The sequence below is a fragment of the Tenrec ecaudatus genome, chromosome 4 (genome assembly GCF_050624435.1).
Source record: "Tenrec ecaudatus isolate mTenEca1 chromosome 4, mTenEca1.hap1, whole genome shotgun sequence".
Classification (NCBI taxonomy): domain Eukaryota; kingdom Metazoa; phylum Chordata; class Mammalia; order Afrosoricida; family Tenrecidae; genus Tenrec; species Tenrec ecaudatus.
In genome coordinates this window covers 155,499,612-155,526,693 of record NC_134533.1, presented here as the reverse complement: position 1 = coordinate 155,526,693, position 27,082 = coordinate 155,499,612, and the positions used below count along the sequence as shown (strand labels likewise).

Here is a 27,082-nt window from a genome sequence, read left to right as displayed (position 1 = left end):
GGGCACTGAATAAAGAAGACTGACAAAGAATCAATGCATTGGCATTGCGGAAACTGGTGAAGAACATTGAAAGTACTCTGAACTGCCAGAAGAACAAATAAGTATGTCTTGGAAGAAGTACAGATAGAATGCTCCTTATACATAAGGAGGAGAGATTTAGTAACACTACTTTGGATGTGTTGTCAGGAAAAATCAGTCCCTGGAAAAGGATATCATGGTTCATAAAGTGGAAGATCTGTTAAGAAGAGGACTAACATCACGGAAATACATTGACACTGACTGCATCAATAGGCTCAAACACAACAGGGATTGTGAGGATGATACAGGACTGGTGGTGTTTGGTTCTTATGTGCATAGGGTTGCTTATGAGCCAGAATTAACTCAATAGCATCCAATAACAACAATATTTTATGTAAAGAACATCTTTCATACTTAGGGACAATTTGAAAAGTCAACACCAACCTTAATTCACCATGCTGGTCTCATATTAGGAACCTGGTGTCTCTATGCATTAGTGTTGGGCTGCTTATCACAAGTTTGGTGGTTCATATCTACCAGCCACTCGCTGGGAAAAAGATGAGGTTACACCCAAAAGATTTACAGTCTCCAAGATCTAATATAATGCATACAATGTTAGTATAAGTTGGAACTGTCTCCATGACAGTGTGTTTGGGGTTTTAGTGTTATTGCTCAGTCTCATAGGAAGGAGCCCCAGTGGCACACTGTGTTAAGCATTGGGGTCCAACTAAAAAGTTGGGTCAAACCCCCCAACGGTTCCACCTGGAGAAAGCTATAGTCTGCTTCAGGAAAGATTTACAACCTCGGAAACCCGATGGGACCATTCTGCTCTGTCCTGTAGGGTTGCTACACTTCGAAACCCACCCCAGGGCAGTGGACGTTATCAATTCGCCAATTCTACTTTGCTTGGAATGATGAAAGCCTCTTAGAACTCAAGCACTTATCCACAAATTGTTTTCAAGGGAACTTTTAGGCAGTTAAAGTATTTAGGCTGTTGCTAGAAAGTGTCTCAAAAATTGTAATTAATTTCCAGAATGGGTGTGGTCCAGGCTGTGCTGCCTGGTGGCTGGGATAAGGAACTTCATGGAGATTTTGTCTCTGTCACTGATTTGGATTTTCTAAAGGAAATGATTCTTACTCTTATCTGGCAAGGAGAATATTTGGAATTTCTTTTTTAAAATTAAGATCTCAAATTCTGGAGAGACGGCACAAAATTTTCTAGTGCACTATGACCCAGAAGTATAAGTTTCCAATAAAAATCTACCGTATATGCTCGTGTATAAGCCGAGTTTTTCAGCACAAAAAAATGTGCTGGAAAACTGGGGTTTGGCTTATACACGGGTCAGTGGTACCCCAATGAGGTGTAACATCTCACTGGGGCCCCCCAAGTAGCAGGACGAGTGCTCGTTATCTCGCAGGTGATTGCCGTTTCGCCACTGTTCATTCAAAGCCCCGCTGACACTGCAGGGCTTTGAATGTTTGTTTACTCACATCTAACCAATCAGAGCCGTCCTATGATGTGTATCTTTCAATAAGCCTTTTAAAGAACGTGTGCAAAGGATGTGGCATGAATGGATGTCATCTAGTCAAGCCCAACTAACAAAAGGAGGAAATCTCATGAAGCCTGACATAGAGTTAATAGCAAAGTGGGTTTGAGAAGCATGGGAAGACATTCCAGAAGACATGGTGCGACGTGCCTTCCAGAAATGTAGTATTAGTAATACTATGGATGGCAGTGAAGACTGCGCTTTGTATGAAAATGACAGCAGTGATGGTGATGACGGCGATCTCAGTGAGGACACCATCTATGATGACCTCACACCAGCTGATGCTCTGCATTGGGATACGGATGATGATGAGGAATCCAGTTTTGAAGGATTTTAACTCTTTACATTTTAGCTTGGTTGCTGATTGAGCTCTGGGAAAAGCACTCTTAAGGTAGCATTGTTGATACCTTATTGTTTTTGTTGAACCTATATTCCACTTACTGTGCTGGTTTACTAATCAAAACACACTCAGGCTCTACCAAATAACTTATTTTTTAGTTCACGAATATTTCCAATACTATCAGATCATTTAAAAATATTACTTATAATAACAATTGATGAGTAAAAGACAAACAAACAATTGATGAGTACCACTGCTTTATCACTTACTCTATGCGAGGCCTATTACAGGCATTGTTTCATTATCTCGAGTATTATTTCATTATCTCGTAACAACATTAAGTCCTTGTGTCAGCTAAAGTCAGCTTGCCATAGCCACCTAACACTGACTTCAGCAAGGAGGGAGACATTTATAATCTCATATAACAAGACATACGGAAGTCATGGGGGGATCCGTGGCTTGTTTAGAAGTTCCACAGAGTCACAAAGCAGTCTCTTTCCATCTTCTCTCTACAGTTCTGAGTGTGTTGACATGGCTTCATAAATACGCCCCCTGACACATGCAAGATGCCCGCCACAAGGTCAGGCAGGACATGTGGCTGTAACCATGTCTGCTTAAAGAAACATAATGTGTAATTCCACGTACCACTTTTTGTGCTGGAAGGAAACCTTTTCCTGTAGCCGCCTCCTTCAGAAAAATTTACCTCAGGTGCAGGAGCCCTGGATGAAGCCAAACACCAATCCCCTAGTAGCAAAAGAATCTGAGAAATTGAGTTGCTATCATTTTTAATTTGCAGCAGAATGGGAGAGCTACCACACTGGGTGGTGGGGGGAGGGAGTGGATAAGAGATATGCAATTACAGTGCCTGCTGCAGAATTTCTAGTTCCAATTGGTGAAGAAATTGACCATCAAAGTAGTTGAATAAGATGCTCACAGGTATACAAATAATAAAGAACAGACAGAAGAAAGCATTCCAAGTTTGTCTCAATATAAAACTTCCACGCCTAAGAGCCTACTAAGTAGCACAACCCTCCTGGAAAGGAAATAGAAAGCTTTGAAAGTCCTATTTTGCTGCCACGTATTAAATTTTATCAGGTCCACTTGGTTTTATCAGTTTTATTTGGCTCCAGGAGTGGCTGGGAAGTTGGTGATTATTTTCAACCATCAACTTCATTCTTTGCCAGAGTAGAAGTGTAAGGCCTGGTGGAGCTGTGGGTGAAAGCATTGCGTTGCTAATCACAAGATTGGCAATTCAAACCCACCTGGCCTCCTTGGAAGAAAGATGGCGCTCATCTCATAAATATTTACAGCCTCAGAATCCTCAAGATGGCCACTGTGAGTCAGAATTGACTCAATGGCAGTGGAGCGGGTCTATTCCAGACAATGCATTAGGCACAGAAGATCCAAAGGCGATCAGAACACAGGCCCCTGTGGACCTCATTGGGAAGGAGAGAACTTGCCACGTGAATTGCAGGCAAGGAGGTCAGAGCTCTGAGAACAACATGGCAGGGAATCTGAGGTACTGGAACATCAGAGCAAGTGACATTGGGAGAGTAGGAAATGGCTTCATGGAAGAGCTGACGTTTGAATAGGCTGAAAGATGTATCTGGGATTGTCTGAGCAAGATCAGAAGAGAAGATTTTCTAGTAGTTAATGACATTCAATCGCTGCCCCTCGCCAAAGTTAAAATATTGTGGAGCCAAGAAAGAAATTGGAATCTCCTGACCCTTTTGTTAAGGGGACTGGTGGCACAGAGGTGAAGCACTTGGGTGCTAGCCAAAAGTTTGGCAGTCGAACCCCACCAGTAGCTGAAAAATGGGCCAGTCTGCTTCCATAATGATGACACGCTCAGAAACCCTGTGGGGAAGTTGGTCTCTGTCCCGTGAGGTCACTATGACTTGGAATCAATTTCATGGCACACAACAACCCTCCGAATCGTATCTGTCACCCCTGTGAATTGCAGCAACCCAGAACAAATGACAGGTTGGTTTGGTCTTGTAGGTCACCTACAGAGCAGTGTTAATTTTTCTTGTTCCTGCACGGTGATTAATTTCTCCTTCATTGGAGTTTCCCATCTCAGCTTGACTGCCAGAAAATCATTCAGAATTAGGTTGATTTCAGGAAGTATCCATACAACCACCTTCACCTTTAAGAAAAAAATATGCTTTAATGAAGCCAAAACTCAAAACCCAACTCACTGCCACTGAGCCATTCTGATTCGTGGCGACTCGGTAGAACAGAGGGAGCTAGCTAGCCTCTGTGGGCTTCAGACTGTACATCTTACGGGAATAGAATGCCTCTTCTTTCTCCCAAGGGGTGACTGGTTTCAACTGCTAGCTAGCTGTTAGTAGGCTCACGTGTAAGCACATGACACCACCAGGGCTCCTTGCTGTAATGAAACGGTGGATAATTTTTATAATGACAGGGTTCTTAATGAAACCATGCAGGAAACTTCTTAATCAGCAGATGGCATTTCTGTGGGATGACTTTGAGATAAAGTGATGAAGAATCTGATTCTGAAACGGAGAAATGCCTGAAACCTCTATTACCTTCTCAGTAGGACAAACACGTAGACAGCCAGTCACATCCTCCGGGTCTCCACTACTGGGTCTTCCTTTTTCCTTGTGTTCACTGATCAGGACACATTGGATTGTTTCCTATGGCTACTGAGAAGGTGGGTTTTAGAGTCTCAAATCGGATTGAATTCAAATGCCCCCTTTTTCTGTGTGGACTTGCTTGATCACACCATTTAAAATGTACTCGCTGGGATACCTGATCCTGCTTTCTTTGGGGAAGTAGTTCTCCGTTCAACATACTTCATATTTTACTTATATGTTTTCTGTCCTCTATTTCCACCTCCTTTTGTTGGCAGAGATTTTTGCCCTTTTTTGTTTTCTTTGTACAGTACCCCAGATTTTTTGTTTTTAGATGGGATATAGAACATGCCTCCGTGATTCCTTGCATACTGTGAATTCACACATTGAGCCCTTACATGAATGCATGTGTATGTGCTGCAAAAGTGAAAGAAAAAAACCAACTAAAGAATATTTACATGTCCTTCTGCAACCTGCCAGTTATCTGAGCCAATGGCCTTGCTACAATGGCCTTTAACACTTACTCGCCGAATATTGTTGTCATTTAATGAATATATGCCTCTTTTAACAAGCTGTTTAGCTCATGGCAGCACAAATCTCTGTCTTACACACTCAGACAGAGTCTTATAACCTCGTGGTATTTAACAAATAATTATTCAAGGGTTGGCATCTGCACTTCACCTCCCGGAGAGCTGTGTCCCAGTGCAAGTGTCCAGGGAGGCTTTGGAAATCAAATGAAATGCTGAAGACAAGGTTAACTTCACAACTTAAATCTATTCTGTAATTCCTAGTTCCTGTAAAGCACAGAATTCCTTTGCAACGACATATTTTATTTGCAACGTGATATTTTGGTATGGAAGATTTGCGTACCTCAATGACTTGAGGCCCCCGTGCTGGGTTAGACTCCACAGACTCAGTTCCATGCCAGGTTGGTGACTGATGCGTGAGACATCCATAGTCCCTTTGGGAGACCTGACTGGTGCATGTGACGGTTTAGAAATTATAAATGCAAAGAGGAGGTGCGTGAGTCCCTGAAAGGAGAAGTCTCTTCTCCTTTCCGTTTGTCATCTAGGGGAGAGCCAGACACCATGTCGTCAGGCAATACCTATTGGGTGATTCAATGAAGGCCTGAATAAATAAATGATGCATTGCAAACAAGTACTCAACTCAACACATTTTTCTAAAAAGCTATGAAGTAGTTGAAACTCCATCCAAAGACTCACTGGGGATTCCTTCATGGGGGAGACTGGAGAGAAGGGGAAGGTGATTGAGACTTCACATGTTAGAAGAAAGGAAAAGGCAAGTCCTTCTGGACAGGGAAATGCATGCCTCTGCCCCATCAGTGAAGGAGACCTGGTGGTGAGAATGATTAAGTGTTTGACTTCTCCCCAAAGGTTAGTAGTGCCAACGCACCCAGCACTCCTGGGTACAAAGGCCTGGTATCTGCTTCTGTATTGATTCTAACCATGGGCACCCTCTGGGGCAGTTGTCCTTTGTCACAGGAGTCACTTTGAGTTGGAATCGACTTCATAGCAGGTAACAGCAGTTAAAGGGATCTTGAGCCTCTACTTCTAATATACCTTTATTTATAATTACACATATGTCCTATTGCACTAGTATTACATTCTACTGTACTAATTTGAAGATTTTAATGCAGAAGTATAGAACATTCTAAAAGAGGAGTTAAAGATTAAAGAGGACATTTTATAGGGATTTTTTGTTTTTACTAATTGTGATATCAGTGTATATATATATATATATATTTCTAATAATCCACTGTACCTAAAAAGAAAAAGAAAAAAAAAACTCACTGCCATTGAGTCAATGTTGATTCAAAGCGACCCCTTGTAGGTTTCCAAGACTGTACCTGTTTACAGAAGTAGAAAGCCCAGTATTTCTCCTGTGGAGCTGCTGGTGGTTTTGAACTGTCAACCATGTGGATGGCCAAAATTATTTTAAACTATCAAGAAAAAACATAGTTCACATAAACAACAGTTTCTCTGCATTGTCAAGCTCTTTATTCAACAACTATAAAGGTAGCTTATTTTCTTGATAGTTTAAAATTATTTGGGCTAACTTCTAGTCAGTGGCATAAACCATTTTGCTTCATAATGTGATTAATGAGGAGTTTAATAAGTATAAGAGAAGTGTCAGCTAAGCCATTTTCTTGTTATCTAAATCTCTTGCCCATTGTGAGATTTTGTTTGGCTAAAGATAGGTCATACCAGACTAGGCACATAAAAACCCATAAATGGTTGAAAGATGCTCAAAGTGAATAAGTGAGTGAGAATACTTTGTGAAGAAGAGGTATACTTTATACACCAAGGCAATGTGTGACCATTGGCTAAGAGAACCTCTGAGAAGGCCAAGGCCAATGCCCATTTTGCGATCACGGACCTAGTCTCTAGCTCAGAGGTAGAGTTCATGCGTCATATAGGCTTGGAGACTGGCCCAGGAAAACACCAAGTCAAGGGAGGTAGAGATGTGGGATCCATTTATTAATGGTGATCAAGAGGTTTTGACCTATGAGAATCTTTGCATCGTTTTTTAAGAAAGGAGTAACAGAAAGAGGCATTTTTTTGTTTTGTTTTGTTTTGTTTTCAGCTGTTCTGGAAACCAGGGGCTTCAAGGGGCAGGAGGATTCATCTCAAAGAAGCAAATTTAGAGGAACCATGAGCAAAGCTACTTATTTGGCTTCAGCTAGCTCCCTGAGTAAACTCTCTGTAGAAAGGGCATGTGCTGGTGACAGGATGCTGCAGAAACACAGACTCTGTTCCCTCTGTTGTGCTTGGCAGGAGAGCACGAGGAGCTGTCTGACGTACCTCGTGAGCCAGCTGGCCAATATGGGGCACTCGTTCCACCATCTTCTCCTGCTGGAGATTAGCAGCATCGCCGACGCCTTCTCCTGCCTCCTGGGCCCTCAGAGCAGAGACATCTTCCGCATGAGCAACAACTGCACCGCCATCGCCAAGCTCCTTACCCGGCAACTGGAAAACACCACGGCCAGAAGTGGCAGGTGAGTGGGAGGCCTGGCCCTGGGGCATCTGTAGCAAACCCATGTGGCACGGTGGGGACATGAGGCTGCCCTGTGTGAGCATCAAACTTCGCAAAGAGAGTCAGACCCACTTTCTAGATCTATAGTGATCCTTGAATGCAGTGTTACATTTGTCAGAAAGTTTTCTAAATCTGTGAAAACCAGAATATAACCCACCCACCCCACGCACATACTTCTAAAAGGCAAACAAAACTATGATAAAGGAGTAAGAGTGTTACACAAGCCATCATGCGGTCTATCCTTTATTTATTATTTATTAAATAGCAATTACTTAATGATTGCCTACTGTGTTCGAGGAGGCGAAACATATGCATACAGAGAGATGTGGCATGGTCCCTGCCCCCAAGGAACGCACTGCCTAGTTCAGGAGACAACGATTTAAGTGAATCACTGAAGAATAGTGGGAAGGGGAGGACATTCAAAATGAGCCCAAGGAGTCTGTGGAATCAATGGAAGGATATTTGCTTCTATCTGAGAAGGGAACGGTATGAATCTGCGTGTAGGAGAAGCTTCCCAGATTGGAATCAAATCTTGGAAGATGACCAGTGTGCACCGGGCTGCAGCCCAATACTTACTGAACCCACCAGGGCTCCGGACAAGACACTCAGGAGCTATTTCATCACCAAAGGAGGAGATGACGGAAGTGCCTAGCGCTATGGTGCACTTGATGGATTTGGTGGAAGACACTGGCTGTGAGGGCAGAGAGAGGGGGATAGGAGGCTCTTGCTGGGAGGAGGTGAAGGAGACCAAGAGGGTAGTGGAAAGCTTAAGTAGTCAGAGCCGATCACTGGGTAAGAGAGCTCAGCCTGGTGAGGAATGGATCACCAAAAAAGGGCAGGATGAGGAAAAGGAAAGAACTGTGGGTGAAAAGCCAGAGATCGGAGTATCTCACGTGAGTTATTACAGAGGCATGGAGATGATGCTGACAGCCATCGAAGCAGGGGGTGAAGAGGTAGCCCCACTGCACACAGTGTTCTCTAAGATCAAAGATAGCGCTAGCTGCGTCTGAGAAAGACAGATCTCGTGGGTTCTTTTCCCTCAACACCGTAGATTTAATGGTGCGTATAAAAATCCTTGCCTGGTTCCACGTAGATATGCCTAATACCAGGGTTTGTCCACCTTGGCATTATTGGTATTTTGGGTAGCTTTTTCTTGGTTGTGGAAATTCTCCTGTGAATTATAGAATATTTACCAGCATTCCTGGCATTTATCTAGTAGATATCGGTAGTACCATCACGCCCCTGATGGTGACAACCAAAAACGTCTATAGAAATTTCCAAACATCTTCTGGGAGATAGCATTGTCCCTGGTTACAAACTACTGTTATACAGATACTCCACTCAAGAAAACCACATTTTCACCAGCCTGCATAGCAGCAACTTCAAACATGGGGAGCAATTGGGGCAACGCAGAAAGCATCACAAAGGGATGATTGTCATTTAGATGCAAACACAGAATCACAGAGGGCTACTTTCCGAGTTTGGGCAGTTTCTGAACTTGGTATAGAACATGTACTATGGACATTTAGGGCCACAGGCCTGTCATCCATGCACGGCAGACTGTGTGTTTCTCCTCCCAGGGGTGCCTGGTCGGTCTGTGCAGTGGAAGTGAACACGCAGTGGCTCATTGCTGACCAGTGGTTCATGCTCTCATTAATGACTGCAAATAGACGGCATCAAGAAGCCAATCGGTGAGGTTACACGCATGAAAGGATGTTTTTATAAGGCAGGGGCGAGCTATGTAAGTGTAGGAGGAATACATTAGGCATTCTAGCCAAACAACGATGCTAGACTCCGTCCAATAAGCATAAATCGTTCCCACGAGAACAGAAAAATGTTATAAGATAGGTAGGTATGAAGAGAACAAAAGGTTCACGTTGGAAATGGAAGTCTCTGTCTGAGGAAGCATCTATGCGTCTCCTCCCTTGGCTACTTTTCTAAGAGAAAAGAAAAATCAAATGTGAAAAGATAAAAAGGTCACCGCTCACCCCACATACCACCATCCCCACCTCAACATTCCTCAGTTCAGACACATTCTCTCAGCTCAACGCTCCCTGTCAATCTTCTTCTAATCGATTCCAATTATTCGGTGGGAACCTCAGACCACTGATGTGGATAGCTAGCCTTTTGTGTTCACTGCTCATCCTCTCTGGGATGGCTGCTAGGACTTCCCTCCCAACATTCTGTTCCCTGAATAGCCTCCATTGTTCCCATTAGCTTCAGTCTGTTTACTCTGTGCTTCCGTACACCCACTCCACCCGCCCCCAGCAGCAGGGCCTTCCCCTTTGTCTAAAGCCTCCAACAAAGTCCGACCCTTATAATCACAGGGAAAATGAACAAGCGAGGAGAACTTGAAAGCAAACGAAAGATGATAAAATACAAAACAGATGTCATCTAATTTACAAATCTGACACATAGCCCAGCAGGCCAGACTTTAGACTTCAGGCCAAATCGACAACATTATCAAAAGAGAAAAGAAAAACACAATTAATATCCTAGGGAGTTGGAAAAGCTGAAGCAGTTTACCTCGTGCCAAATGGCTGCCCACATGGAAGGAGCTGTAGAAGATGCCCCAGGTAAGTGCCCTGCACTTCTGCTTGGTTTTTGGTTTTTTTTTAATAGTTTTATTGGCACATAATCCACATATTCACAATCCACAATTTAGTCACATCAAGAAGAACGGTACAATTTCACCACAATCAGTTTTAGGACAGTTTCTTCATTGTTGTTCTCATTACTATTAGCTCCCCACTTCGCCCCATCCCCTGCCATACCCTTAAGGAATCAGTAATCCAGTTACTGGCTCCATAGTTTTGCCTAGCCTGGGTTTCGTATACCGAAAAACATTTTAAAAATATTACCAACAGTAATAAAGTAACAGAAAAAATTCAATTGAAAAGAAGGCAGAAAATATTACAAATTAGAATAAATTTTAAAGGGATTCAAAGGGAGATCAGATGATAAATTGCTATATTTTAACCTGACTGGATCTGCAACAATCCTCTTTCCAGAACGTCCTGCAGGATGGCCAGGCTCGTCACATCCCTGCTCCATCGTTAGGGACCTCACACAAGTTTAATCCATGAGTAATTTCCCCTACACTTTGTTTTGTAACTGAAACAGCTCTAAAATGGGTCAAAAGAGAGATCCAATGACATTACATTTTAGCCTCACTACATCTGCCATACTGTTCTCTATCTGATAATAAGGATATTCACATCCTTCAACTATGATCAACAGGAATTTACTAGAGGCTTAATCCATGTGTGGACCCTGAAAATGGATGTTGGGACTCCGTTGTTATCTCTAGCCTTTTGCAAAACAGGTGTTCACAATTTAAGTTCAGCTACCATTCCTTCATGTAAGCTGGATTATATTATTTACAATCATTGGGTCACACAGGCTGGTGTGCTTCTTCCAGGTGAATTTAGTTGATGCTTCTCTGAGAGGACTGCTTATTTGAAGACAGGCTTTAAGACCTCAGACACCATTCCTTCTGATAGCTGGATGTCATCTAGTTTCTTCCCCACACTTTGCTGTAGCACCCTTATCTTCAGTGATCTCTTCATGAGGGTGAGCAGCAAGCAGGGAGACTTCAAATCTTTTTTTTTTCCCTTCGAGATTTCAAATCTTAACAGGAGTAGAATGCCTCATCCCCCTTTGAGCTGGTTGATGGTTTTGGACTGCTGACCTTGTGGTAAGCAGCCCAATGCACAACCACTAAGCATTGATATTATCGCTAGTTTAACCAATGGTATAAAATTTCTTAAACTGTGGAGAAAAGGAGATTATATGAGTAGAAACCAGCTATGAACCACAGCACATGAATTATTGACTTGTTTAGATTAGACTCTTAAGTGACTGTACACTATTTAAACAAATCGTGGAGGCTGGGGATAGGGCAAAACTTTCAATAACATTCGATCACAACAGCAGAGCCATGCCTATCAGGTTGATACATGGCATAATGAAACAAGGAGGGCATTAGGATAGTAAGTATATTGTAGTTCCAGGCCACCATTCCACGGGTACCCTAAAGGTAAGAGATTTGGGCTAGCAGTCATCTGCTGCTTCTCACTCTAAGGTTTTTCAGCCTCAAGTCCAAGGATTACAGGTGAGTTTGAGTAAAGCCCAGTTCACGTGGTGGGTTTCCACACGGAGTCTTTCTGGTGTGGTCTATGAAGGATGTTGTCCATCTCAAAGAACAGTCAGAAGCCCCAGAAGTCTAGAGCATATGGCCTGCTTCTCCAAGGTCTAGACCAGTGGTTCTCAACCTTCCTAATGCCATGGCCCTTTAATATGGTGGTGACCCCCAACCATAAAATTATTTTTGTTGCTACTTTTTAACTATAATGTTGCTACTGTTATGAATCTTAATGTAAATATCTGATATTTACATAGTAACTGCTCTCTACACATGTGTGACTGGTCCACATAAGTACATTATGGTGCCAACCTTGTCATATAGACCTTGTATTTGTGCAGGATATATGTGATGGGGTGGCACAATGATGTCATCACGCCAGGTACTCATATGTGGGCGTATCTACATGTGGGCGGACCCGACCAGTTCCTCAGTTCCTAAGACCATTGGAAATATGTGTTTTCTGATGGTCTTAGGCAACCCCCAAAGGGGTCACGACCCACAAGTTGAGAACCATTGGTCTAGACAGAAACTAGGTCAAAGGTTTCCAATTAAGAACCTAGTGCCAGGTATCTCTCACTCAAGTTTCTGTACAAGTATTGTTAAGTATTTTTCCCCAGTGGGAGGTTGCTCCTCCCCATTTCCCTACCAATAGAGATGTAATGGCCTTCTCCAAGATATTCATGCTTCCTCCCTCCCCACTCTGACTTGACTTCCCAGTAAAGTTTCTTTATCACTCTACTAGGTGTGCCCATTGCATTGAGGTGACCTTTGCACAGTTATGTATGGCGGCAACAGAATGATCTACTCCATCTCCCCAGACCTTGAAAGACTGGTGGAGGCACAATGCTGAGACAGCCAAACAGGCTTGTAGAATTAATTCTGGAGAAGCGAAAGGAGAATGAAAGCCACTGCAGCTTGAGAATAAGACAGTGTCAGGATAGAGGAAGGGACCGAGCTGCTGTTCCGTGCAGTCCCCAGCAGTGCTCTAACCAGGTACCATAAGACTCAGGACAGTTTGTCACAGGTGACCTTAGAGGAGACGAGGCCCAATTCAAGAAATGGTTATTTGTGACTGGCCCATCGACCCAGACTTATGGCACCTTTGTGTCCTTGGGTAACAAACAGAGGGATAGAAACCACGAAAAGAGAATGAGTAAGGACGTTAATAAGATAGATGAGAAGAGGTGGGTTTGGGAAAGGCGGAGGGGAAATTAAAAGAAAAGAGGATATGGTAACTCTGCCTCCTTACACACATCCCCAGTTGTGTGTGTGTGTGTGTGTGTGTGTGTATGTGTACACCTAAGTTTAAACTTTCAAACCTTAGCCAAAGCTATCGAAGTCCTTAAACAAAACACCCAGAAGGTGTTTATAAGAAAAGTTAAAGCGGCGCCCACTTGTCCTCGGGTCTGCCCTGCCGCCCACCATGGCCCTGCTGCACTCTGGTCACGTCCTCTCCGGAGTCGCCGTTGCCTTCCACCCAGGCCTCGCCGCCGCGGCTTCAGCCCGAGCCAGCTCCTGGTGGGCCCATGTGGAGATGGGGCCCCCGGATCCCATTCTGGGAGTCACCGAAGCTTTTAAGAGAGATACCAACAGCAAAAAGATGAACCTGGGAGTTGGGGCCTACCGGGATGACAAAGGAAAGCCCTATGTGCTCCCCAGTGTCCTGAAGGCTGAGGCCCAGATTGCTGCGAAAAACCTGGACAAGGAATACCTGCCCATTGGGGGACTGGCTGAATTTTGTAAGGCATCTGCAGAACTGGCCCTGGGCGAGAACAGCGAGGTGTTGAAAAGTGGCCGGTATGTCACCATGCAGACCATTCCTGGCACCGGCGCACTCAGGATCGGAGCCAGTTTCCTGCAAAGATTCTTTAAGTTCAGCCGAGACGTTTTTCTGCCCAAGCCCTCCTGGGGAAACCACACGCCCATCTTCAGGGACGCTGGCATGCAGCTTCAGGGGTATCGGTACTACGACCCCAAGACTTGCGGTTTCGACTTCGCAGGTGCTATCGATGACATTTCAAAAATGCCCGAGCAGAGCGTGGTCCTCCTGCATGCCTGTGCTCACAACCCCACCAGAGTGGACCCCCGCCCTGAGCAGTGGAAGGAGATGGCCAGCGTGGTGAAGAAAAGGAATCTTTTTGCATTCTTCGACATGGCCTACCAAGGCTTCGCCAGTGTGGACGGTAACAAGGACGCCTGGGCCGTGCGCCACTTCATCGAACAGGGCATTGACGTGTGCCTCTGCCAGTCCTACGCCAAGAACATGGGCTTGTACGGTGAGCGCGTGGGGGCCTTTACCGTGGTCTGCAGGGATGCTGAAACCGCCAAGAGGGTGGAGTCGCAGTTGAAGATTTTGATCCGTCCCATGTATTCCAACCCCCCTCTCCATGGGGCCCGGATTGCCTCAACCATCCTGAACACGCCGGAGCTGCGGAAACAATGGTTGCAGGAAGTCAAAGGCATGGCAGACCGCATCATCGGCATGCGGACCCAGCTGGTCTCCAACCTGAAGAAGGAGGGCTCCTCCCACAACTGGCAGCACATCACTGACCAAATTGGCATGTTTTGTTTCATGGGGCTCAAGCCTGAACAGGTGGAGCGGCTGACCAAGGAGTTCTCCATCTACATGACAAAGGACGGGCGCATCTCTGTGGCTGGAGTCACCTCCGGCAACGTGGGCTACCTTGCCCATGCCATTCATGAGGTCACCAAGTAGTTTCCCCATGAGAGGGAGCAGAGATGCCCTGCCTCTTCAGCCCCTGCTGTGGTGGGGTTCATGGGGAGCCTGAGAGCAGGTGGGTGGAGGGCAGGCGAGCTTTCTGAACCACAGGGCTTCACGCAGCCACTGAATGTGTTTCTCGGAAAAGAACATGTAGTGAATTAGGGCAGAGGCACCGTGGCTCCCATGCCAACCTGGTCCCCATCCTGTTATCTGGGGTGTCTCCCAATGAGTATGTGTACAAGAAAGAGCCAAAAATCTGTCTGTCACACAACTGCAATATTTCAGAAGCTTTAACCGAAGCACCTTGCGTGCTAAGGGTTCCTGTGTGCATCCAGCCTAAGAACTCGCACATACTAGACCTTGTACAGAGAAGCCTGCTTCTGACACTAACTCCTGTGTCCTTCCCCACAAAAGCCCATGGTGCAGAAATCATGTCTGAGAGAACCCACTGAGCCCACTGCCGCAAGGAAAGGAAAAGACACCCTTTCCCGGCTTATTTAAGAGAAAGGAAGAAAGAAGGCTCTCCTTTTTCACACTTAGAGGCATTTTACCACTTCCCTCTGAGCCCTAATCATTGCTGTTCTTTTCCTCAGACACAAAGACCTCTCACTAGCCTAGCTCCCCGTCCCATCAACAACCTCCCCCAGGCCCCCGTCAGGATATACTTATGTCAAGAATGCACATGCCATGCCCTCCCCTGGAGAATAGAGAGCTCCCTCCCCTGAACTTTCTTCTCATCGTCCGTGAGTCATTGATCACCTCCTCTGCCCACTGGGACTTCCTACCATGGTTGAGTGTGGTTGTGCAGACACTCATCTCACCCGTGAGCCAGGCAGTGAAGGAGAGGGCGCACTCGGGGCTTTGCCTTCAACCTTGGGTGGGTGCTGCCAGGAGGGCTCATGCTCCCCCTCTGGAAAGATAGCCACCATCTGCTCTAATCATGTAGGCTTAGTGCAGCCTGGTTTCTCTGTTAAAATAAAACCACCGAAGACCCAGCCGCTGGCTACTAAAAAAAAAAAAAAGAAAAGTTAAAGCATACTTACCTGGCAGGGGAGACACCATGATCAGAAAGGTGGTTTTCCCAGGACGAGGCTCACCCATTGCACTGCGAGTGTGCTGACCCCTGCGATTTCCCCAAATGTGGGAAACTCGACTGCAGAATTTGTGGCAGTGGGGGACTGCGTTCGTGCTCTCGCCTGAGGGGAAAAAAAAAAGGTGGAGGCAAATGAAGCCCGTCGGTAAAGCTGCCCATCTCTGTGCAGCATCGTTAACATATTTCTGCGGGTGCTGTCCTTGCTTTCCTATAATCAGGCCTGATTTAACAAGAGGAGAATGAAAGATATACTACCATTAACACCAACTGGGTAAAACTGATATTGGTGGAAATGAAATGATGCCATAAAAGGAAGAAAATAAAGTGATAGCTCAGGGACAGAGAATAAAGGGGACATTTTTTAAATTAAAAAAAATTTAATCCATATTTTGTGGAAAATATGGAATTAAAAGAGTAGAATTTTTCAGCACTTTTCAAAGTCCCCTTGTAGAATGGAGACTGCTCCCCCAGATCTCATGCAACAAACAGCAAAGAAATGGATGTCAGCAGAGCACCAGCAATTTGATTCCATGCGTGACTGTTCAAATGGGCAAGCAGCATGACCTGTTCCAGCAGTGAGACCTTGTGTCAGCAACTGTTGCAGAATTCCCACCGTGGCACTCTGGAAATGAAAGAACCTGGTCCTGGTGTAGGAACACAATCCCTTGGCCACCAAGTCCTTGCCCAAGGGCTCAAGAGCGATGGCTCTTTATGTTAGGCATGGTTATCTAGAGAAACAAAACCAGGATACAAATGATCTTACATATATAAAACATAAGAAATAAATAGTTGATTAATCTATAAAGTCGTACAAATGGCTCAGTGTAACTCACTTCCGTGAGACAGCTAATACACTGGCAGTCCTTCAAGTCTTGAGGGCCACCAGGTAGTCCTCTGTAGAGCAATTCAGGCTATCTGGACACAGGCAGCAAACAGCAAGGCAGGTCACCAACAGTCAGCCAGATGACAGGGTCTGACAGTCCCCAGCTCAAGAAATTTATACTCCAGTATCATGGCAAAGCAGGTCTTGAAGGAACCTCAAACTACAGCAACACAGTCCATGGGTTAGATGTCCCACAGGTAATGTAGCCTGTAAATTGAAGCAGAGAACAAGCTAAGGCAGCTGCATACTGGTCCGGTGATCAAAGAGCAAGAGACAAGAAAGGCGAGGCTCACGGAACCATTTATCTCTCCACCCTTCAATTAATCCCACATGTTCATTGGCCATGTTGGCACAGTAAACCTACCTATTACACTCTTGTTGAGTCCACAACAGAAATTGCCAGCTCAAATCAGATAGCCAAAAAACAGGGGCCAAATTTTTCCCTGTAACTTTGGGGTGGGGGAAGAAACAAACTATATCTGGGGTCTGGTCTGATGAGCTTTTGGACGCCTCCTGAGGTTGATGTTGTTGTTCTGTGCTGTTGAGCTGCTTCTAACTCATGGGCCAGAGTGGATCCAATGGAAACAGTAAGTTGAAAGCTTAAATGTAAAACACAAGGGACAAGGGATCTATTTTATCACAGAAGGAACGACTCAGGAAAGGAGGGTAAGACCGGTTGCACCCCTCGAAGAATGCCATCCAAACATGGCCTTGAACTGTACATGTGGAAACTGTTGACGTGGTGTGTGCTCTGTTGGGTATACACGCCCAGCCACAACCAAATGCATAAAAACAACCTTACAGGCTTAGTGTGCATGAGTGTGACAGTGCACTCATGCAGTATGACAGACGTTCATAGGACTTCACAGATGATGCAAAGGAACGTCAAGGGTAGCTTTTGTATCTTCCCCAAAGTGGTATCCCACCAAAATATTCCTTTTCCCTAGTAGAATGCCCTCTTTATCTATTTCTTCCCACTGAAGGCTGACCTTTTCCAAAGCTTCTGTTTGGAACCACTTCCTCGTGAGATCTTCCTTTCCTTGTAGCTAACAGCTCACACTGCCCCTCTGCTCCTCCAGGACCCACAGTCCTGCCATAAGGAACTAGCTATCTTTGCATGTTTCCCTCTGGTCTCCCATGCTAGAGAAAGTTAATATTCTGAACCTATTCTACAGAGTAGGAAAGTAGAGTCGGAAGAGTTCTTAAAAGAATTCCCTCCGATTTTGTTTTTTCTTAGCAAGACACGTTTATACAAAGAGAAATTGATTCTTTGCAAGCAGTTGTTGACTCGGTGATCATCCGAGTCCATGAGTAGGTTCAGGACCATCATTAAACACAGACGTTGCATTGCTCCTTGCTTAGGCAAAGTTGAATGTAATTTCCCCATATCCTAGGTAACTTTTAAGAATCAAGCCATGGTTTTAATAAGAACCGAGTGTATTGTTTCCATCTATAGAGGTGTAAGGTGGTCACTTGCATAAAAAGAGAACCATCGTAACAGCCTTTGTGGCCGTCGCTGCTGTGCTGCTCCGTGCATCGGGAAGAAAGCCGTGGTGCGGAGGCCCCCTCCTCTTACTGAAGAGGTTATGTCTGACATGTGGCACAATTTATGTCCCATCTGTTGCTAATTTACTCAGCCATTTGCTCTTCCTTTAAGCAGCATTTATGATGATGGGAAGGTCTGTAAAGGTATTTCAGGAATCTGTTTATCAGCAAAAGATGGAGGTGGGAGACAGCATTATCAGCTTTGGAGACCATGAAGCAAGCCCAGGGAATGTGAGCTCCCAGGGGCTGGCAGGGCCATGTGTGAACAAGGGGGTGGGGTGGGGGGTGGGGGGCAGCCCTGCCTTGCAGGGGTCACCAGGGCAATCGTCCCCTCTCCTGTAACGTAGCGGTGCCCCCAACACAAGACACCAAAAAGAGCAAAACAACTTTTCAGCAAATTTCTATGACCTGGTTTCCCATTTCATACAAGACGAGGGACACCCAGTCTAGAGCTGGGAGGAAGAGGGAAACACATGTGTGTGTGCGTGTGTGTGTGTGTGTGTGTGTGTGTGTGTGTGTGTTGGGGCGGGGGAGGGGGCTGACCCTCTGGCAGACACCCCAGGAATGAGTTACAGCTGAGGCTCAAGCCGTTCTTACTTGACTCTAATGACGTCACTCTGCTATTTGGGCTTCCTGTTTCTTTTTGATATCTGTCCTAATTGAGCTTTGAAGTTGCCATCTGCATGACATTTTCCGAGTCTTCAGTTTGGGCTAAAAAAAAATTGAAAGGACAAAAGTTAGTTTTCAGACAGTTGGAAATGTTGCTCAGTTGATTATGTATCAGCTCTGTTCTGATGTCTGGTTCCCACAGGATGTTACTCAGAGATATTAGGGGTCAGTTCTTGTTGGTTATTGAGTTAACACCAGCCCCATTGTATGTGTACTATCCCCAGAAGAGGCTCAGATGCTCCCTGAACCAAAGACCTACTGAAAAACTCTGTGGAGTCTCTCTCTCTCTCTCTCTCTCTCTCTCTCTCTGTGTGTGTGTGTGTGTGTGTGTGTGTGTGTGTGTGTGTGTGTGTGTGTGTGTGTGTGAGAGAGAGAGAGAGAGAGAGAGAGAGAGAGAGAGAGAGAGAGAGAGAGAGAGAGAGAGAGAGAAATTGTGACGTGGTCGCCTCTGAAGGCAGACCACTTGTGCTGGACATATTGTCAACTAGCTAAGTGACCTTCAAGAATCTGCTCCACATTTCAGTTTCCTCATCTACAAAAGGAGCTAGTCAGGGGACCTGGGCTCAGTGGGTGGTGGGAGAAGTAAGATTTGTGTGGTACAAAGAAGAGTGAGCGCATAAAAAACCTCTCAGTTAACGTCAACTCTTGGGACTACTACTCTATTCCAAGTGGGGTTAGAGTAGATGAGCCACTGAAGTGTACCCGTGAGCTAGGTGCAATGGTGGCTCAGTGGCAGAAGTCGCACCTTCCACGTGCGAGACCCGGGTTTGACTGACCAATGCCCCTCAAGTGCAGCTTCACCAGGTCTGGCCGTGAAGGCTCCCGTGTGGCTGTACGATACAGAAGAGGTCTCCGCAGTGATTTCAGATGAAGCAGATTAGGACAAAAGGTGTGGCCATCTTCTAAAAATCAGCCAATGAAAACTCCATGGACCACAACGGTCTGCTCGTCAACCAATCATGGTGAAGGCTCAGGTCTGGACACTGTTTAGTCCCATTGTGCATGTGGCCTTCATTAGCCTGGGCCCGACTCAAAGACAGCTAATGATAATCCCCTAGACCGGGACCACCTAATCCGTAACCCATCGAACCCGGTGCCTGTGTGCAAACGATGGTGCAGCAATCTTGACAAGAGCTTTCCAGGAGAGTAATCATTTAGAACCTTTCAGCAATGTAACATGGCTGTAGTCTCGAAGAGCATCATCAATAGGCTTATCGTGTGTGTTTTGTTTATTTTATTCACTTTATTTCTCTAGTAATTTGTGTTCTATTTAAAACGTGATTTGTAACACATGCAAATGAAAACCAGCAAGCAAGGAAACAACAAGAACCTGACTCTTTACCACCAGCGAATGGAGAAAAGCTGCATCCGGCCCCCAGTGCAACAGGACCCAGGTGATTCTTGGGACTCTTTAAAGGCGACCTTTGACTCCCCCAACTTTCCTGTGGGCCCTAAAGGAAGGAAAATACCACAAGAAAAGGCAATAAATACCGCCCCCTGCAGCCATGATGGAGACACTGCCACTGTGCGATGGGCTCCTACGGAGGCAAGCCGGCTCTCACTCGCTGTCATATTTATCACGAGGCAGCAAGTGGACTGTGTTCACTGGCAGCTGCAGGCAGGCACTAGATTTCATGACAGGCCAACGCTGAATGCTAAGTACTTGGAATTTAACCATAGGATTTTGTGGCAAGTTAATCCCCAGTTCAGTCATTGATGTGTGTTTGGCTTATCACATCCCTGCATTTCTAAGTAGCTATGTTTCTAGCTGATCACAGACATCAACAAAAAGGAGCCATCTGCCCTAGGCTTGTCATGTCCCTGGTCCGTGGCTGTATTTATTTCCTTCTAATTGCTTTTGCAGTTGCTAGATGTGTGCAAACCATTCATCTTCTTCCCTGCTAGCCAAAACATGGACGCTTGATCCACTCCACCCAGGAGCGCCTTGAGAAAGGCGTGGCGATCCACTTTCACACAAACAGCAAGTGACAACCCTCCTGAGCCCAAATCTCCTCGGGCACACGTGGGTTGCCGTCAGTCGGAATAGACTCGATGACAAGCCATACTGGGTGGTGTTGGTATTGTTCAGCACTGCCGAGTTGGTTCCGACTCATGGAATCTTTTGTGCCACAGTAAAACACTGCCTGGTCCTGCCCTCCTCACAGGGAGTAGGTCTGAGCCCATGTTGCAGCCCCTGTGTCGATCCATCCCACTGAGAGTTTGCTTCTCTTAAAAAAAATAGTTTTGTTGCAATATGCGTCAGATACCATACACAATTTAACCATTTAGTCATGTTACAAAAGAGCTTTGTAATCATCACCAGAGTCAATTTCAGATTACTTTATTCTCAAACTCATTATTAGCTCCCCATTTCTCCTGCAGCCTCCCCTGCCATGCACCTAGGTAATTATTCATCCAGCTACTGCCGCTATAGATTTACCTAACCTGGATTTCATATATGGAAAATCATAGAAAACATAAATCAGAGTTAAACAAGCAAAAAAAAACCCAATAATGACTAGGAAAGCCTCAATTGAGAATAAAGCAAAAAAAAAATTAAAATGGAAACACCTTTAAAATGGGTCAGCTCACTGCCATGGGGACCCGATAGGACAGGGTGGAACTTCCCCGTGGGTTTCCAAGACTGTACCTCTTTTTAAGAGCAGTAAGCCCCGTCTTCCTTGTGGATCGCAGCTAAGCACACAACCACTACACCACCATGAGGAAAGGGGAGGTCAACTGACAAGCTATAACATTTAACCTGAGCACATCCTCCACAATCGACTTTCCAATGCCCTCTGACTGATAGCAAGGCTACTCATCGCCCCGGACTGTGTTCAAAGAGAAGTCGCCAGTGGCTTCATCCATGTGGGCACCCTGGAAATGGATTCTTGACTTCGGCTGTCATCCATAGCCTTCTGCAAAGTGGGAGTTCACAAGCTAAGCTCTGATACCATTCCTTCCTCCAGATTTGAATTTCATTATTTCCAGTGCTTGGATCCCACAGGCTGGCGTACTTTCTCCATGTGGACTCTGGATGCCTCACTCTGATGGGTACTTGCTTGAAGACAAACTTTTAAGACCCCAGACACTGTTCTTTCTGATCGGCAGTCGCCATCTTGTTCCTTCACCACACTTTGCGATAGCACCCATATTGTCAGTGACCCTGAGGGTGTGTGTCAAGCAGGGCCATGTCATAAGAACTAAGTATTCTTAGGCTGGGGCTAGAATTAAGTTCAAACTCAAAATTCATTCATGTATCTATGGCTTATATAAGTATCTGATTCACTTTGGAGAAATAATTACCATGTGATGACACAGAACATTATAAATCATCTCCCGGAAGCATAAGGTAATTCTGTTGATGGTGCCTTTAATTTAGCCAATGGCATAGAATTTAAAATGCTGTTGAGAAAAAGAAAATTATGCAAGTATAGGCTGGCTTCAGACTGCAATACCTGCATTGTTGACTTGTACAGATTAAACTCCACATGCCTGGACACTATTCACATGAACACCAAGCATGTAAGAGATGTGTGCAAATGCTTACCGTTCATATTTCAAATACAGACACTTTTTTAAATTTAGCTTTTGCTGTATCCCAGATCTTACTCCTAGCTTAGGCTGAGTTCATTAGAGACATAGAACCAGTGCTGCTTTATGTATATGTAGAGAGTAATCTATCACAAGGAAAGGGCGCCCCTGGTTGTAGAGTCTGGCAAGTTCCAAGGCCATGGGTCAGCTCTCTGACTGGAGGCTTCTCCTGACTCATGCAGCTTTAAAGCTGACAAATTTAAGACCAGCAAGTCAAGCAAACTCAAGATGGCAGGTTGCGGACTGTGGAAGCAAATGAATTCAAGGTCAGCAGGTAACTTGAAGCTAACAACTCCCAGAATCATCAGGCAATGCTTTAAGCCTTTGGCTCATGTCCAAAGACCCAGAGGTCAAATTATGATGGTCATGTGCCAGATCCACATTCAGAAAAAAAGCATGCAATAAACATGCATGTATATTGAAAACAGGCAAACTCTTGAGGGAACTTCTTTTCAATTCATTGCCGGCTCATGGCAGATCTCATCATGGAAGTGATTACATTATATCAGAGTTCATCATGGGAGTGGGAACGCGGTGACTATATTATACCTGCCAAACCACTGAGAATCATGGCTCAGCCAAGGTCCCACACCTCCTTAACCATCACACTCAGGCTCTGCCTTCGTTATCTAGTGCTGCTACAATAGAAATGCCACGTAGTAATAGCTTTCGTTAACAATGTGATTCTCTCAGAGTTTAGGAGGCTAGAATGTTTTGAGGAGGAGACAGACCTTTTGGGGGACACTCTATGCCAGGTCTAGGGGAAGGCCTTCTCTCTGGGTCGGCTCTGGAGAAGTTCCTAGTCTATTTTCAGCATCTCTCCGCTTAACATCCCTTGGGGCTCTCCATGCATCCCAGCATCTGTCTGAGCCTTTTTCTAGGAGGTTCTCAGCACAGAGACTCTGGTCTACTCTTGGCTCTTCTTTCTTATCAGAGATAAGGTCCCTCTTTGCTCACTTGTCCAGTCTCTTTATATCACAAAAGAGATTTATTTAGGACCTAGCCTAATCCTGTGGATTTTATCTGGCCTTATTAACATGCCTGCCTCTTCTTATACCTATTCATATCTAGGTTAGGGCTTATAACATATAGAATAATTACATCATTTAAAAATAGAGGATAATTATTTGAGGCTCATGGCCTAGCCAAGCTGATAGATCTTTTGACTGTGTGTAAGGGGCACAATTTAATCCATGACATTCCATTCTCTGACCTCCAAATATCCATGTCCTTGTCACATGTGACACACATTCATTCCATCTTACTGCCGCAAAAGTCTTATACCAACTTTAAATTCAAGATCTTTTCTCATGGGAAACTGAAATCTGGAGTATAATTTATCTGCATTCATGTGAAAGCTAAACAATGATTCAGGAAGATCAAAGAAGAATTGATGCCTTTGGATTTTGGTGTTAGTCATATAACAAAATATTGAACATCCCTGGACTGCCAGAAGCATGAATAAATCTGTGTTGGAAGAAGTACAGTCAGAATGTTCCTCAGAAATCAGGATGGCAAGACTTGTATCTCACATACTTTGGACATGTTATCAGGAGGGAGCAGACCCCTAAGAAGCGCATCATGTTGGTATGGTGGAGGGTGAGCAAAAAGAAGACCCTCAGTGACATGGATTGACACAATTGCAACAAGAGTCTCAAATATAGAAATGACAGGATGACACAGGACAGGGCGGTGGTTCCGTGCAGAGGTCACTATGAGTCGGAGCTGACTCAATGGTATCTGACAGCATCACAGCTTCACATGAAGGAGACTCCCTCCCCTTTAGTGCACACTCTTTGGAGACTGTTCTTTCTCTCCCCATGAATGGCACGTCCTTCTCTCAACAGGGACAGCAGAGCCGTAGCCACAGGAGGGATTTGATGGTCTTCTCTGGCTGTGGGCAGGTGACGTTCATCCTCTAGGTTTGGCACAACCTGAACAAGTCTCCCAGCTTTTTAATTTTGAATTTTTCGTATCCATTCTGGATGGGCTCCACTGTCAAATTCATTATCCTAGACCATGCTCTCAGCAAAAACAGTGCCCTTGGTTACATTTTATATGACAAAACCAGACTATGGTCATAAACTAATAAACAGGAGATTTGAGTCTTCCTTGTGGATGGTCATAGTTTGTCTATTTCATCACAACCCTCTCCCTTGGACATCTTTTTTTTGGCGGGGGGAAAGACTTAGGTGAATGAAATCATCCATAGAGCCATATAATGGGCATCTACTGCTTTCTGCAGTTGCCAACAAACTGGGTCAGAAGCAGAAGAGAGTACCAAGAATCTAGACATGTGATTTCCCTGCCCTCACTCGTATTCAAATCTAGCCATCCGAGTGCCTTTGCTCATTGTTGTCTCGAAACAGACGCCAGCACTCGGGAGCTGGGGGTTATCCTGGAGTTTCATTCTTGGGATGGATGATGACCCATGAAATTGCTGAAGAGTAAGGAAATGTGCATCCTAATAATTTAGGACCCAGATATTTGCTCTATCGCGTTCTCCTACTTCTTCTCTGACAGGCTGAGCTCTGCAGGAGTATTTATTCTGAATATGGAAGATCAAGCCAAGATCGTCAAACATGAACTAATACCCTTGTCCTTTGATTTAAAGAGCCAGAAAGAGAAGTTGCCAACCGCTCCACCCCTGCCAGATTTATAGTCTCACCTCCTGGCTTAGTGAGAGCAACAAACGGCCCAAGGGCCTCTTTGCTTCTAAAGGGAGTCCCTGCTCACACCCTCAGGGAGGTAATTAGGCTCCCCTTGGGCATCTCTTGAGGTGCTTTTAAAAATTTTACTTTGGCCACAGAAACCAGAAACCGTTCAAACTGGAAATCCTCTGAGCCTCTTCTAATGTGATGTGTTGAGTTAAGGCCAAGTTATTAGTTAGGGCATTATAGAACTCTGGAAAAGATTTCTGTAACGTTACCTCTGGGTTTAAAATTGACAAATGGAAAATAAATAATCCTCTGGATGAGCATAATCTAACACCCCATCCCTGCCCCCACCCCTGCCCCCACCCCTGCCCCCACCCCTGCCCCCACCCCCACACAAACACCACTGTGTCTTCTCCCTGCCGCCAAAGATCCGTGAGGTGCCCAGGTGGGCTGAGGGCCAGTGGCTAAAGGATCCTTTTCTTCCTCTTTGATCTAACTTACAGCCTTTGGTGCCTCAGTTATTCTTTTGTGTTGTTGCAACTATATGCATATATATGTGTGTGATATATAGATGATGATAGATATAGAGATAGAGATAGCTATAGATATAGAGATATATGGCATCAAGTCAATGCTGACCCATAGCAACTCCTGTGGGTTTCTGAGACTGTAACTGATTTATGGGAGTAGAAAATCTAGTCTTTCTCCCATTGGACTGCTAGTGGTTTTGAACTGCCAACCATGCAGATCACAGCCCGAAGCTTAACCACTATAGCACCAAGGCTTGAGATATATATTTATAACATCAGCCCGTTCAGTGGTTCCCACGTGATTCAGTGACACCAATTCCAGCAGCCATGTTGAGCGACCAGCATCAATACCCACTGCCTAGCCATCCCACCAATTTGTCTTCAGTCTTCTTTCTGATTTGCTCCCTTGCAAGTCTCTCCTGTCCCACCCACTCTTGCGCTCTGATTGTCTTCACACTCCATGTACCTCAACCGATGCTTCCCTCCCTGCCATGGACATAGGTGCCTGGCTACAGACCCTAAAAGAGGCTTAGTTCATTTATCCTGCACACATGATCTGTGCCTGTCCTTGCACTGGCCACCGGTCACCAGAATGAGCCCAGCAAGTCCCTGTCCACAATCCTGAGGGTAGGGCTGCTAGTTTAACACATAAAAAGTAGAGCTCACAATAAAACTTGAATTTCAGGTAAATGAACATTTAAAGTAATTTTAGTAACATTTTAATTTGGAGCATGTCTCATTTGAGATATACACTAGAATATTATTTGTATAATAATATTATACAAATAATTTTCTAGTATATATAGAATATTATTTGTTAGAAATTCACATTTGACTGGGAGTCCTGTATTTTACCTGGCATCTGTCCCCCAGAGGCCCCTGACCTGCTCACCTTGGGACTAATGGATGTCTAAGAATAACTCCCTCATGCGCCAAGCCTCTTCATGGGCATGCTACACGGCAATCCGAGAGTGAAGGAAAGGTGCACTCCCACTTACTAGGATTCTGACTGTCAAAGGAAACTGAGTCAATAATAAAATTAACCTACTAGACGCAGGGGTCCTCAAACTACAGCCCACAGGCCACATGCAACCCGCCGAGGACATTCATCTGGCCCGCCAGGTGTTTTTGCCCCGTCAGGTGTTTTTGCCCCATTTTTTTTTTTTTGCTTCAAAATAAGACATGTGCAGTGTGCATAGGAATCTATTCATGTTTTTTATAAAAACTACAGTCTGTCCCTGCAAAGATCTGAGGGACAGTGACCCGGCCCCCTTGTTTAAAAGGTTTGAGGACCCCTGTTAGAGGATTCCAGGGCTCCTTTCGGCCTTCTCTGGGCGTCATCAGTTTCCTTCAAGATACGGACTATCTTTCCCAGGCACAATTGATCTTTCCACATATATTAGCATACTGCCTCGAGAGGACTGGCTCCCCACTTCAGAGGAAGAAGCCACTGAAACCTTACGCATAGCTTCAAGCTCTGTCAGGTACTGGAAGCCTAAATCACAGAGGCAGAACATTGTCTGAGATACTGCCGGAAATGGGCCCCTCTGGTTGGAGAATGCCGGAAATGTGACTAAAGGGGAGCTGATTCTTGGAGGGGAGTCGACCATTGTGAAAAGCCCGTGGAAGTGGAGCCTCTGGGGCCCGACTCACAGTAAAGAGAAATAGCTGCAAAGAGCTTCTTGTGTT

General features: G+C 45.1%; 1 protein-coding gene, 1 non-coding gene and 1 pseudogene across 3 annotated transcripts in view; all 3 read left to right on the top strand.

The window, feature by feature from the left end:
- The window catches only part of VEPH1 (ventricular zone expressed PH domain containing 1), a 273,698-nt gene that overhangs the window by 113,530 nt on the left and 133,086 nt on the right, over positions 1–27,082 (top strand). For both annotated transcript variants that reach the window (XM_075548875.1, XM_075548874.1), the window contains exon 6: positions 7,295–7,515. In XM_075548875.1, coding sequence (XP_075404990.1) covers positions 7,295–7,515 — 221 coding nt within the window. The remainder of the gene's footprint in view (positions 1–7,294; positions 7,516–27,082) is intronic.
- Positions 13,124–14,859, top strand: LOC142445286 (aspartate aminotransferase, mitochondrial pseudogene; annotated as a pseudogene).
- On the top strand, positions 15,458–15,621 carry LOC142447721 (U1 spliceosomal RNA). The gene has a single exon (XR_012784379.1). It is a non-coding gene; the product is annotated as a U1 spliceosomal RNA (small nuclear RNA).